Source organism: Candoia aspera, chromosome 14 (assembly GCF_035149785.1).
Source record: "Candoia aspera isolate rCanAsp1 chromosome 14, rCanAsp1.hap2, whole genome shotgun sequence".
NCBI classification, from domain to species: domain Eukaryota; kingdom Metazoa; phylum Chordata; class Lepidosauria; order Squamata; family Boidae; genus Candoia; species Candoia aspera.
The window spans coordinates 11,105,335-11,118,901 of NC_086166.1; the positions used below are offsets into that span (position 1 = coordinate 11,105,335).

Sequence of the window (13,567 nt, forward strand, 5' to 3'; positions counted from 1 at the left end):
AGAAATCTAACAAATCATAAAATCATAACCCCTTCCATGAATACTCTACGTCAAAACTGAAGCACAAGGAATGTGCTATTAAGAATTGAGGTCCCTGAATGCTGTTTCCACTATGACTTTAGCAGGCAGCCTTTGCCAAGTCTCCGCCTACTCTCTTGATTTTCCTTGCAAAACTCTGAACCAACGCACTCTAAATATATTAATTGCAATTAAAAGAATGCTGACACTCTCCAACTCCCACCAGGTAAAATTTTAAAGATTTAAAGCAGCAAAGGTGGAAAAGTACCAACAATGAAATTTTAATATTTTAATCCGTTCAAGCAACCCCATCTCTGCCACTGAACATAGCACCTCCCTGCAACTTTTCCCAGGACAGGAAGGTCCCTGCACAGATGCTTCATGACCCAGGAGAAAGATGCAGCTGCTTTAAATGGCTGCAGAGAAGTACTATGTTTGCGCCCCCAAGCAACCCCTGGAATTGAACCCAAATAACGTGCAGCGCCATTAGATGTACACCCACCTGTGTCCTGTTCTAGACAGTCTGACGTCTTGCCTGCAAAACACTACTGGACCACTCCCCTTTTATTATGATGCTTTATTTCCCATACCCTTTTGCTAAATTCCACTGAAAATTCAAAATCAAGATGAGTCCCTCTGTATAACAACAGGAAAGAGCATGCTGGATTCAGATTGTAAAATGATAGCCATTTTTGCATTCTCAGTAAGAAACAGAGAGAACTTTCCAGGCCACTGAATCCAGCCCCCTTGCTCAGTGAGGAAATCTCCAGTGAGAATAACCTACGGCCCTACACCTCACGCAGGTACACAAGCCATACAACAGGATTACATTTAGTTCACATCATGGATTAGGTTTGACTTGCATGAAGGTGACATACACTGAAGCTGTACCAACCTTCCTCATCATCCCCCAGCAAAATCTGTTCCAATGGAAAGATACAACAGGAAAGTTGGAGAGAGAAATTCCACAAAAGCCAGCCGCTCATTAATGTTTACGGATCTCAAGTTGCTTCCGGAAGAATCTAACCTGACACCACAGTATGTAACTTTGGTTCCCAACTCCAGCAACAAATTGAAAAAGCGCCCTTAAAAGAAAAATCAGGGTTAGGCCTGTAATCATAAAAATTACTATATTATGTTTCAGGCTTACCCTCTTACCTAGTGTGATACACAAGATGCGACCCTTCCTTCTTCCCTTTTAATCCACAGAACAGCAACCCTACGAGGTTGGACTTCAAGGCTGGGAGAGGGGCTGGATTCACACCCGGCCTAAGCTTAACGTGTGGGTTGCGAACAACAATGGCCAAGTTTGCAGAGTATGTGAAGTCAAATCCAAGCAAAAGGATTATGGATTAGAGCAGTATTTCCCAACCCAGATGTGTGGATTTTGAGTCCCAGATTTCCCTGGCCAGCTTGGACACTGCTGAGAATTCTGGGAATTGAAGTCAAGACATCTGGGAGTTGTCAAGGCTGAGAAGCAGGGAGATGTGTTGCCACATCTCTCTCTCTCTCACCCCTTTTTCACCCTCCCCCACTATTCTTGCCAGTAATCTTAAGTGAACTTTTGAAATTAGGCTAAGGACCTCATTCAACCCTAGGGCCCACAGCTTCTCATCCTAAAGAAAGTCTTCCACTGGCCTTCTCTGACTGGGTGCCCTGCAGATATATGCCTTCAATTCCCAGAATTCCCTAGCCAGCATGACTGCTGCTAAGAATTCTGGGAGTTGAACACCTGCATCTGGAAGGCAGCCAGTTAGGGAAGGCAGCTTTTCACGAACAGGGCAGATCCTTGCCTGTAAAATGATCAGCCTTACCCCAACCTGCCTACATAACATCATCTCTCTTTATCGTGATCCCTGCTACGTAGACGGATTATCCGTGAAGTCAGCCCGGAAGAGAATCCACGCCTGGGCCTTAAAAGGGCAAGTGGATTTAGCTCAGGTGTTTAGCTAGAATGGAGACGCTGTGCATCAAAGCAACATTATGAAGCATTTCTAGCATTTCCCCCACCCAACCTTACACCTGCACAATGACACACCACTAAGCAGATTCATCAAACTAAGCTTAGCTGTTAAAAAAAGCTTCTACCTATTTTTTTTTTTAAACAGTTCTGCTTGCAGCAAATGCAAATTAGGTGACTCACAGACAGAACCGTCTAGGCTCATTCCCCATAGCCTATTTTTTCCCCCTTTTTATCACCTAGGCCAGTGTTTCCCAACTATGACAACCTTAAGATATGTGGACCAACTCTCAGAATTCCCCACATGGGCCAAGGTTGGGAGACACTGAAATCTAGGCTAAATGACCCTTGGAACATTTCAATCAGGCCCAATATTTTAGAGTGACCTGGTTTATACATTCAACCAAAGGATGGTTTGTTTAGTTATAGTTTAGAGCAGCGTTTCTCAGCCTTGGCAACTTTAAGATGTCTGGACTTCAATTCCCAGCATGCTGGCTGGGGAATTCTGGGAATTGAAGTCCAGACATCTTAAAGTTGCCAAGGTTGAGAAACCCTGGTTTAGAGAATAAACCATGAGTGCACTCCCACAACATGCTAAGCTATAAATCATGGTTTACAAAGGGCCACAGCTGGGTTTTTCATTGGGCAAACCAACCCCTAACAAACTTCACCAGAGCTTGGGTACCACAGTATTCAGCTTTTGCTTCACTGAAGGAGTTAATTAGGACAAACCTAACTAACTTGGAAATACTAAATTTGATCACATGCCATCACGTCTATTGGAGGAGATGATGTTACCATTATGCCCCTGAGTTTGGGCACGCAAAATGTATCTGCTTCCCCACATTGTTTACGCAAACCAAGCTTCAGTTTACACAAACAAACAGATTAGGAAGCAACACAACGTTTTGTAGGGCTGCATCATTTCATCCCGCAGGGGACCGGCAGCAAATCTGAATTATTCCCCTATCTGTACTTCTGCACTAAAAATTCCTGGCATAGAGGAAGGAAGAGTCCAGGCCACCTTAGGGCCTGGCAAACTGATACTCCAAAGGTGTATGAAAGATGCTCATAAATCAGCCCCGAAACTACACAAACCTTGTCCATAATGTGACCCCTTGCTAGCCAGATAAACTGAGCCTGAACAGATAAGCCAGAATCGCAACTGTTTCAGGCCGCTGCGATTACAACAAAAGACCAGCAAACTATTATTTAGTTTGCTTATCAGTCTTCTCTTAATGCAGTCGAATGCTTGGGACCCGTTTTAATGGACAAACCTACATATGACCTCAGCGCATCCTTTGCTTGAAGAACAAGGCTCACAAGCTCCCATTTGATACCAAGGATTGGAGAAGCCAGCACCCTCCTCCGGTGGGGCTTAAAACTAACCAAGATTACCTGTTCGGCTCCATAGACGGTGGCAAACTGCACGAATTCCTCGATCCGGACAAAGCCATCATCATCCTGGTCCAGGGCGCTGAAGACCGTTCGGAGCTGGGGGGCATCTTCCAAAAAGCCGGGGAGCTCTTCCTCCAGCTGTTGGGCCTGCCCCAGCTGTAAGTGGGGGGCAAGATCGTTGGAAGGATGGCGAGAGGGAACTAAGGTCCCCGGGGAAGCCGCCGCCAAGGGCCTCAACAAGGGGGGACCCCGGCCGGCCGGAGAGTCCCGGTGGTCCATCTCATCCGTCCAAGGACAATCCAGAAAGAGCCCCGCGGCGTAGGGCTCCGCTTCCCGGGTCTCCGCAAAATCCAGGAACAGGCCCCCCGCCCCTTGGAGGGCGCCCGGAATGGGGCAGAAAGGATCCTCCGGGTCCAACTCTTCCGGGCTACCCGCTCCGCCCAGTTGTAAATCCGGAGTAAGGGGCAGCTCTGCTAAACAGCTGGAGCCCCACGGCTCATCTTCGGCAGCTTCGCCCGGCTCCAGGTTCGACCCGGCGGCGGCTTCCTGCGCCGGAGCGAGCCTCCAATCGAGCCCCGGCGCGGCGTCTTCCCGGCGATCGTCCGCACCTGAGCCGCTTCCCCCGCGGCTGATTGGCCGGCCGCCTCCCCGAGCCGCCGGGCGCGCGTCTCGCTCCCCCGGGCCGTGCAGGCAGTCCCCGGAGGCGGCCCGGCGGCGGCCCCGCTCGGCCCGCGGCATCCCGCGCAGCACCTGCTCCAGGGCGGGGGGCGCTGCGTCCGGCAGCATCACGGCGGGGCCGGGGCGGCTTCCCCCGACGGCGCTTTCTCGCGAAGGGAGGAGCCGCTCCGGGCTGGGCAGAGGAGGCGGCGGCCGGAGGAGACCGTCCGCCCCCAGGGGGTCCGGGCTCAGCCGCGGCTCCCGCGCCGCCGGGCTCCCCGCACCGGAGAGAGTCCGGAGCAATTCCGGCTCCGTCGCCATCCGAAAAGCTGGCGAGGCGAGCGAGGGCCGCGCGCCGCCGCCGCCGCCTCCCTCCTCCTCCTCCTGCCCCCCCAGGGGGGCGGCTGAACGGGGCGCCGTCAAAGCAGCCGATCGCCCCCCGCGCCTGGCCGCCCCCAGCCCCCAGCCCCCGGGCGCGGCGCTCCGGGACCCTCCCGCCGCCGCCGCTTTTCGGGGCGCAGCCGGGGCGCCTCCATCAGCTCCGCGCCCTTCGCATCTCCGACAGCTGCTCCCCCGCCGGCCTGCCTCGTCTCCCGGGCGCGCGCGCAAGCTCGCGCGTGCTTCCCTGGCCGGGGAAAAGGAGCGGGGTGGAGAGGGAAGGGGGCTGATTTAATCAAAAAGGGGCCACCGAGGGCACCCCAGTCGCCAGATCCCCAGCCGCAGCAGCAGCAGGAGATGGCGGGGGTCTCTTGCCAGCAAAGGCCGGGGGGTGGTCAGCCCCGCCGCGCTCGCCTACCCGGCGGGGTCGCTCAGCCCCGCTTGCTGCAAAGGCGCCGGGCGGAGCGGCGGTGGCAGCGGCGGCTTCTTGCAAGCCGGCTGCCGCGAGGAAGCGCGGCTCGGCTCAGCTCGGCCTGCCCGGCGGCGCTGCGGCTCCTCCCCGGCGGAGGAGGGTCGGCTTTGTGCGCGTCGCCCGCCCGACCGCTCCGCTGGCGCCCCCTCCGCGGCTTGGCCGGGCGGGATCCGCGGGGAGGGGCCAGGGCGCGGCGGCGGCGGCGGCGCCCTCCAGTGCCAGCCCCACCGGCTGCGAGCGCGCGGGAGGGAAACTCGGCTGGACCTCCGCCTTGCCAAGCGCCGGTTCCCGCAGCGGTGGGCGAACGGCCCCGCGGGCAGATGAGCGACGCCGGCTGGGTTTTGCCGAAAACAGGCGTGGAATTAGGGCCCCCGATCGCGTGAGCGCCAATGAACGGGGTTGGAGGGGGGAGCAGGGAGGGTGGGGTGGAAATCGGAAACCAGAACCGGAAGGAAGGGTGCCACTTCTGTACTGGGCAGGGTTGGGCGCGGGTGGACCTCCCTGGAAGATCTGATTCCAGTGTTTCTTACCCTTGGCAAGGTTCAGATGGGTGGACTTCAACTCCCAGAATTCCTCAGCTGGCATGGCTGGCTGGGGAATTCTGGGAGTTGAAGTCCACCCATCTGAACCTTGCCAAGGGTGAGAAACACTGGGTTAAGCAAAGACAAGTTTGCAGTGCCTCCTAAACCCAATACAGCACCAATGCAGTTTTTTTAGGCATGCTGTTTTTGAATAGCTCACAGCTGTTGGGGTCCCCACGCCATGGTGCCATCAAACTTGTTCCATCAAGCGTCGTATCTGGGTGAGAACTCGGTCAGCCAAATCTAAACAAGGCCCATTTTATGATTTGGGAGGTGGGAAATTTTCTTCTGCTATGCCAGAAGACAGGTGGCTCTTTGTGCATTAAAATGTGATGGGGGAATGCACTGAACATGCTTGAAGGTACTCTTATTTTTATATACTAGATCGGCGTTTCTCGATCTCGGCAGGTTTAAGATGGGCGGACTTCCACTCCCAGAATCCCCCAGCCAGCCATGCTGGCTGGGGAATTCTGGGAGTGGAAGTCCGCCCATCTTAAAGTTGCTGAGGTCGAGTTACACTGTTGTTTATTCGTTCAGTCGCTTCTGACTCTTCGTGTTTAATTTATAGTAGTTTAACCAGTATCACTGAAGCTTGGCCAGTAACTTGGCCTTCTGGGGGATTTAGGAACAGAAGCATAGCTTTGGAGGGAGGAGGAGGATCTCTGAAAGACCTCACCCCATTCCAATTCTCTAGCAACTTAGAGGCATTATCAGCTGCAGAGTTAATGTGGCGTCATGCTCTTCCATCACCTGTTCTTAACTTAGGTCGCCAGAGTCTTTGAACGTGTCGATAAGCTCCTATTTTCAGCTTTGCATGTGCGGAGAGCTCATCTTGAGAAATTCCACATAGGGGAAAGTGAAGCAAAAATGTAATTCCCCACCTACCAACTGTGCTGCTCCGTCTTTTTCTAAATGTCTAGAGCAAGATGGTTAACTGGCTAAGATGACAGATTTATTCCCCCCAGACATTTATCTGTCATACGGTCCTCTGAAAAAAATACATTGAGATTGTGTGTAAATTATCTGACTCATGGAAGAAACCCTAATTAAGTAAGTCCAGTCCAAACTGTAGAGCAGTGAAGGGTGACTGGCTAATTCTAAGCATCCTTGCTGTAGATGGAGTAGTTCTGAGATCGTACCGTTCCTCCTTTGGAGCATTATTTGACTGATAACGAGGTGGGATGGCTCACTGTGTTGCTGTCAGGCTTTATCCTCTTTGTGGTCCAGAATTCTGCACTCTTTGGATGCAAGGTACCAGTGCCAAATACTAGTTGTTTGATTTTAGGGGCAGGAAAATGGGACTCTTTCCCATGACAAGCCACAGACATTTTTTTCCCTTACTGCCTCCACCTCTGCCTCATTTCCCTTTAGTAGCTCCAGCACAATGATTTCTAAGTGATTCTTGAAAGGCAGAAGGCAACTGAATAGAATTAAAATGCAGTATGGGGCAACGCTGCCTAATTTTGTTGTGTATTCGTTCAGTCGCTTCTGACTCTTCGTGACTTCATGGACCAGCCCACGCCAGAGCTTCCTGTCGGTCGTCAACACCGCCAGCTCCCCCAGGGACGAGTCCGTCACCTCTAGAATATCATCCATCCATCTTGCCCTTGGTCGGCCCCTCTTCCTTTTGCCTTCCACTCTCCCTAGCATCAGCATCTTCTCCAGGGTGTCCTGTCTTCTCATTATGTGGCCAAAGTATTTCAGTTTTGCCTTTAATATCATTCCCTCAAGTGAGCAGTCTGGCTTTATTTCCTGGAGGATGGACTGGTTGGATCTTCTTGCAGTCCAAGGCACTCTCAGAATTTTCCTCCAACACCACAGTTCAAAAGCATCGATCTTCCTTCGCTCAGCCTTCCTTATGGTCCAGCTCTCGCAGCCATATGTTACTACGGGGAACACCATTGCTTTAACTATGCGGACCTTTGTTGTCAGTGTGATGTCTCTACTCTTAACTATTTTATCGAGATTGGTCATTGCTCTTCTCCCAAGGATTAAGCGTCTTCTGATTTCCTGACTGCAGTCAGCATCTGCAGTAATCTTTGCACCTAGGAATACAAAGTCTTTCACTGCTTCCACATTTTCTCCCTCTGTTTGCCAGTTATCAATCAAGCTGGTTACCATAATCTTGGTTTTTTTGAGGTTTAGCTTCAGGCCAGCTTTTGCACTTTCTTCTTTCACCTTCATCATAAGGCTCCTCAGTTCCTCTTCACTTTCAGCCATCAAAGTGAGTTACACTGTACTGGATATTAACCCCCTCCTGCTCTCGGACATAGGCTTTGCTATGTGCACTGACATAAGGGAAGGTAGAGACTGTATGTACATATCAGGTAAAAAAAGCAGCATCCAGCAAGAGACAGAAACAGGAGAGCTATGATAGCCTATTGCTGCAAAAAAATAAAAATCAGGAAGAAGCTGGTAGCTCCTTTTCTGACTAACCCATTTGGTTAAAAGGCGCCAGCTTTCGTGAACAACAGCTCACTTCATCAGATGCATTCTATTAAGCCTCCCCAGGCATCTGATGAAGACAGCTGCTGTTCACGAAAGCTGGCACCTTTTAACAAAATGGGTTAGTCAGAAAATGTACTACCGGACCCCTCTTGATTCGGGAGTTTGCCCAGGGCCGCAACTGGGGGGAGCAAGCAGGGCATGTGCTCCAGATGCGCTGGGGGGGGGCGCCAAAATGAGCACTGGGGGGGTGCCAAAATGGGCGTGGAATCCACGTTTGTCCTGGGTGACACAGACCCTAGTTGCGGCCCTGAGTTTGCCCAAGTCATTTGCCTCGCTTTGTGGCTGGGTTATTTACAATTTTGTGTTGGGCTAACCCTGCCATCTGGGTTAATTCAATAAACCGTGATTAACTCATGGCATGGTGCGGCCAGAGAAGGTGCAAATAGCATGTCCAGATTTCTTTAAAGTTTTAATTTGTTATCACAATTATATACATATCCACAGGTAAATGTTATCTTTTGGCTTGTATTACTATATTGCTTTTATCTTTGCTAATTTTTTAAGTGTTCTTGTGCAGCAAGAAGGTGCGAACTGCAAACAGTGTTGGGGCAAAATGATCCGGAAAAGTGATGCCACCATACAAAAGACCCTATAATTTCCTCTCCCTCTATCATGGGCAACCCTTGTTCCCAGCCCAAGATTTCTTGCATCTCAACCAGGACTACAAGCAGAGACTGGCTTTATCATCCCTAAAACCTCATCCAGGAAGCCAAGAGTTCACAAACACAGCCTGCTGCACTATTCATTTGGAGGGTCACCCCCTGCAAACCGCAAGATTTTTTTGCCTTTTAGTTTTCAATAATCGCAGACTCGCTGGCAAGGAGACACTTGAGTCAGTACCCCAATTCAGTGATCAAGCCCGATGCACATGCGCCAAGAGAAGCTTGATTTAAAGGGCCAGCTGCTCCTGTTTCAAAATTTTGGGCTGCCTCAGCCTTGAATGCAAAACAAAAGATGGGTTTTCTATGGATTGGCACCACAAATCCCCAGTATGCCAAGAATATGATCCATAACATAGCAATCCCTTTTGGTATTCAGTTCTAAGAAAGTGTGTGCTTTGTTAGGCTGCTGTAGATAATATTGTAATGTACAGATTGAGCGGAACCTAATATAATAGGTGAATTTGGCACTACAGGTTTGCATGCTATGGAAAGTATGAACATTCGTGTTACCTTTTTAAGCCTGCCCCGTTTTACATCTTCTAGTCTTTAACTTTTTTTTTAAAGACTTTATTAAAGTTTCAAAATATAGGTGAAATGCGAAAGTATAGAAATGACTGAAGAAAGACTAAAAGAAAAAAGATAAACTAAAAAGCGCAGAAAGAAATAGAAGGAAATCCAAAAGAAATGACTTCCAACCTTCTCTGGCACAGATATAAAGACATGATACGTTAACCTCTTACTCTAGTTCTAACCTTAGTAAGCATTATTTCTATCAGCTGTAACAGCCTAATCATCATAATCCAAAATCGGATGCAAGCAAGAAGTCCAAAAGCGGTTTCCACATAGAAACAAATGCAGCCAAACTATTGTCTACAATCAATGCTGTCAGTTTCACCATCTCTGCCAATTCCATTAATTTCACCAGCCATTTCTTCCATGGTGGGAATTCTAGTCTTGAACTTTTAACACTGCCGATACACAGACACAAGCCTCATATTCAGTGATATACTGCCTCCAAGTCTGGAGGCTTTACATCGCCATTGACCATAGTTCTGCAGGCATTTATCCATTCCGTTTTAAAGGCATTTAATCTAACAGGCATCAACTCGTTTCAGTCCTTATCTGTTCTCTAGCCAAACCCACCTTTGTCTTTTACTCCATCACTGCTTTGGCTAAGACAGAGATGCCTAACTTTTTCTGAACCGCATCTGGTGATAGACCTAGGGTCACATCTCCCTAAAGGGGGTCTGAAGCCATGACAAAAGCTAAATTTAATTTAATTCCTACTTAATTAAAGTTAAATACAGTCAGTACAAATACAAATACTCTCTAGTCATGCATTTGATTAGTTTCCCTAGCACAAGCAACATTTTTCAACAAGTAAGGAAAGAATTCCCTAAGCATCTGTGTCCCAAAGAATAAGGGATGGGACCTGGATTAATCCATGGTTTTAAGCCAGAAATCATGATTACAACCCCCACAACTGGGTTCAAGCAACAAGCTAAGGGAAACCCAAGAAACCAACAATGGCTTAGCACTACATCTGAACCTGTTTCTGAACTGAATTCAATTGACTATGTTCAGCAGCAACTCAGAACCTATCCTTTTGTTTTATCACACAGCGGCCTCTTTTTCTTATTTTAGAAAATTGGTATTGTTAATGCCCAAACATTTAAGACAAAAAAAAACTGTTTTTATCACTGAATCACATAGCACTCTGAACTCAGAAGGTGTTATTTATTACATCCCAGGGAAATTTTATTGGTTATTAATTTAGCTTGCAGCAAAAATATTGTCCAGCTCCAAATATGGGAAGCCAAATCTGTTACGAAGCAAATAAAAAGGGATGAATTAATTGCATCACACGCCAAGGACTGGAGAAAGAGGCTCGATATGAAAACATGTCAGTTGCCATTAAGATCTCAGGCAGCTACAGATTATATTTAGGCATTTGTTTTCTCCGTGTCAAAGCAAGAAGGCAAACAAACTTATCAAAAAGCAATCGCTGGGGCTTTAAAGAATGCTGTGGATATAGACTGACATTTTGAACAGGGAAAAATACAGGAATTTGATTCTGAAGTTGCAAAAAAGCAGTTGGAAACAGCTGGAAAAAGCTAAGCAGCTGCCCCCTGCCTCCATGAATGCCTGAAGGAAACATGCAGCCCCTTGGACTCAGGCAATCCTTTTCATTTCCCATGGTCCCCCTCAGTACCTGGCATAGCCCTGCTGAAGGACATTCTGGGAAATATAAAGGGGCACCCTGTCACTGCTACCAGCCTATGACCACCACCATGTATGTCTGTATGTGCATTTCTGCAAAATGTTTTTGATGCTGTTCTACACAAGCAGGGAGGGAAAAAAAGTGTTTTGTATACGTGGCCTGAAGAAGAGAAATGCAATAGAAACAGTTAATATTCCCTACCTCTGAGTGCTTCGACCAGTGTTTTTCAAACTTGGCAACTTTAAGATGTGTGGACTTCAACTCCCAGAATTCCCCAGCCAGCCAGAGTTGGACAGGAATGGACTGGAGAGCTATTGAGCTGGCCCCACTGCAAGCAGATTTTGTTTGCTTGTTACTAGAGTGTGTAAAGTAATTAGAGAGGGACGTGTATGTATGTTGTGTAAAACAATTAGACCTTTGCAGGAATACTTGAATCCTGATCACCCAGGAGATGTTGAACAGCAAATTCATCAGCCCAGCAAGGGAAAGTATGAACATGGGGCACTCTTAACTCATCTTGGGCACCTCTATAGAAAAGGCAGGATAAGAGGACGTGGATCAATGGTTTACCACTCTGGGTCTACAGGGGCAGATTTGTCTATCGTGAAAGATCTTTTCTTACCTGGCTTATAGGGCAGCAGAGGAAATCAAAACACAGCAGCATAAAGGCTCTGCAACATTTAAAAATTGCAAGCTGATCTAAATTCCAGGCCGGTTTTAAAGCAGTTGTTAAAGCTTCTAGCGCCTGGCTTTGAAGTGGGCCCTAGGAGGCACCAAAAAAGCACATTGGCAACCTCTGCATGAGTGGTTAACTGCACCTTTCTCAGGGCCTGAACAAGCCTTTAAGATGCTATTTAATGCCTTTTAAACAGTGCCTGTACTTGAGCAAATGTGTATATATACATGTCTGTGTGTGTATGTGTACATACACACAGACACACACAAACATACCACCCTCTTCTGAACAGCCATTCATGAATATAGAATTTGGCCAGACAAGGAGATTATAGAACTTGCAGTCTAAAATTTGAACCAGAGGGCACTGGAAGGTGCTTTCACGTCCAAGAGACCTACCTACCTACCTACTCGTTCGTTCGTTCATTCATTCATTCTTCAAATTTAGTCACTGCCCATCTCACTCAGGGAGTGACTCTGGATGGTTCACAATAAAAATTTAGTCATCAGGGGTCTTATTATTTGCTCTGTCAGAAATGGATTAATTGTAGCTTTTGTAATTATATATTGGTTGTTGGTTGTTGTTATTATGATCATGTGCTTATGTTTGTATGCAGCCCAGAGTCATCCTGTCTGAGTTGGGAGGCCTTATAAATAGGTAGTTAGACAGACAGATGATAGATATTAGATTATGGGTCATCAAGTCCATGCCGACTCTTCCTCTGTACCTACTGCCTGATGTACCTAATCAAAGAGCCTCAGGAACCTCCCTTGGGAGCCACCACCTGGGAAGCAAATGCCACAGCACTGAGCTAAGTCATTCTCAACATACTTTTTTTTCTAAACAAATGAGAACATCAGTTGGGGGTGGAGACTGTGTAGAATCCCCTTCCCTCTGAGCCAAAAGGACTGGCTTCCTCTCATCCCAAGTTCAGGATGCCCGCCTGGCCTAAAGCCTGCATCCTTGGAGACAATGCTCCGTCACCTGCCTGTTACTATAGCTACAAGAAGAATCGCAGAATGGCAGCTCCGGGAATCCCATTGGCTCTGGAGGGAAGGAAGGATTAATTGCTTAGCAACGGTTCACTTGACAACTCCAGGACAGGGAAGGTAGAAACCCACGAAGGCAGGGGGCACCTGCTGGGGGAAGCCCACATGAGTGCTGGGTTTTGATGCCCCTCCAACACAGCACCTAAGCTACACTTCTTTTTCCAAGTTTCCAAGCCAGAGGCTTTTAAACCAAACAGCACAAAGGCAGCAGCTGTCTTGTGGCAATTCCTCCTTTCCAAACTTGCTTTCAGAGAGTCTATCTCTGGTCCTGGAAGTTCCATTTCTTTCCCAAGGCTATGGAAACACCATACCTCTCCCCAGGGAAGTGTTTGTACACTTTGGGAGGAGAAGTGTGCTTTTACTGCAAAAACTGTTTTCCCCCTAAAAGCAGCCTTAAAATATTATTTGTGTTTGTATATAATGTACCTAAGAGATGGTATCCTAGTGGCTAAAAGATCCTGTTGAGAAAACTGGAGAAAAGTGATGGGAAGAGCCTCAATACTCTGATGCAGTATTTCTCAACTCTGGCGGCTTGAAGATGTGTGGACTTCAACTCCCAGAATTCCCCATCCAGCCTGGCTGGCTGGGGAATTCTGGGAGTTGAAGTCCACACATCTTCAAGCTGCCAGGGTTGAGCAATACTGCTCTTATGGGATCCATCCTCCATTTAATCTCTTTTTTTCTCTATGCTGAACTCCTGACACGTCACAATTCTTCGTGTTTGCCCCCCAAAAGGTCTCCGAAGCATCACTGCATAACTCAAGACCACACGCAAAGAGTTTGCACTCAGTTCCCTTGAGATGCCGGGGAACACTCTGAAAAGTATGAAAAATCATGGGGTAGCAGGTAGATTTAAATTCTGACTACTGTGTTCACTTTGGAGACAAGAGGGGCTTCATTCCAGTCTCACAGCTACAGGGCCTCAGAGAGAATGTAAGAACGAAAGCCGTGCCCTGCTGGATCAGACCCTTGGCCCAAATAGTCCAG

The 13,567-nt window shown here is 48.3% G+C and overlaps 1 protein-coding gene across 3 annotated transcripts in view; it reads right to left on the bottom strand.

The window, feature by feature from the left end:
- Positions 1-4,388, bottom strand: part of RAB11FIP3 (RAB11 family interacting protein 3) — a 98,287-nt gene extending 93,899 nt beyond the window's left edge. For 2 of the 3 annotated variants that reach the window (XM_063315132.1, XM_063315130.1), the window contains exon 1: positions 3,377-4,388. In XM_063315132.1, the coding sequence (XP_063171202.1) occupies positions 3,377-4,354 (978 nt within the window). In that variant the 5' untranslated portion in view covers positions 4,355-4,388. The remainder of the gene's footprint in view (positions 1-3,376) is intronic. The other variant, XM_063315133.1, reaches the window with a different exon arrangement.
- Positions 4,389-13,567: the final 9,179 nt, after the last annotated feature.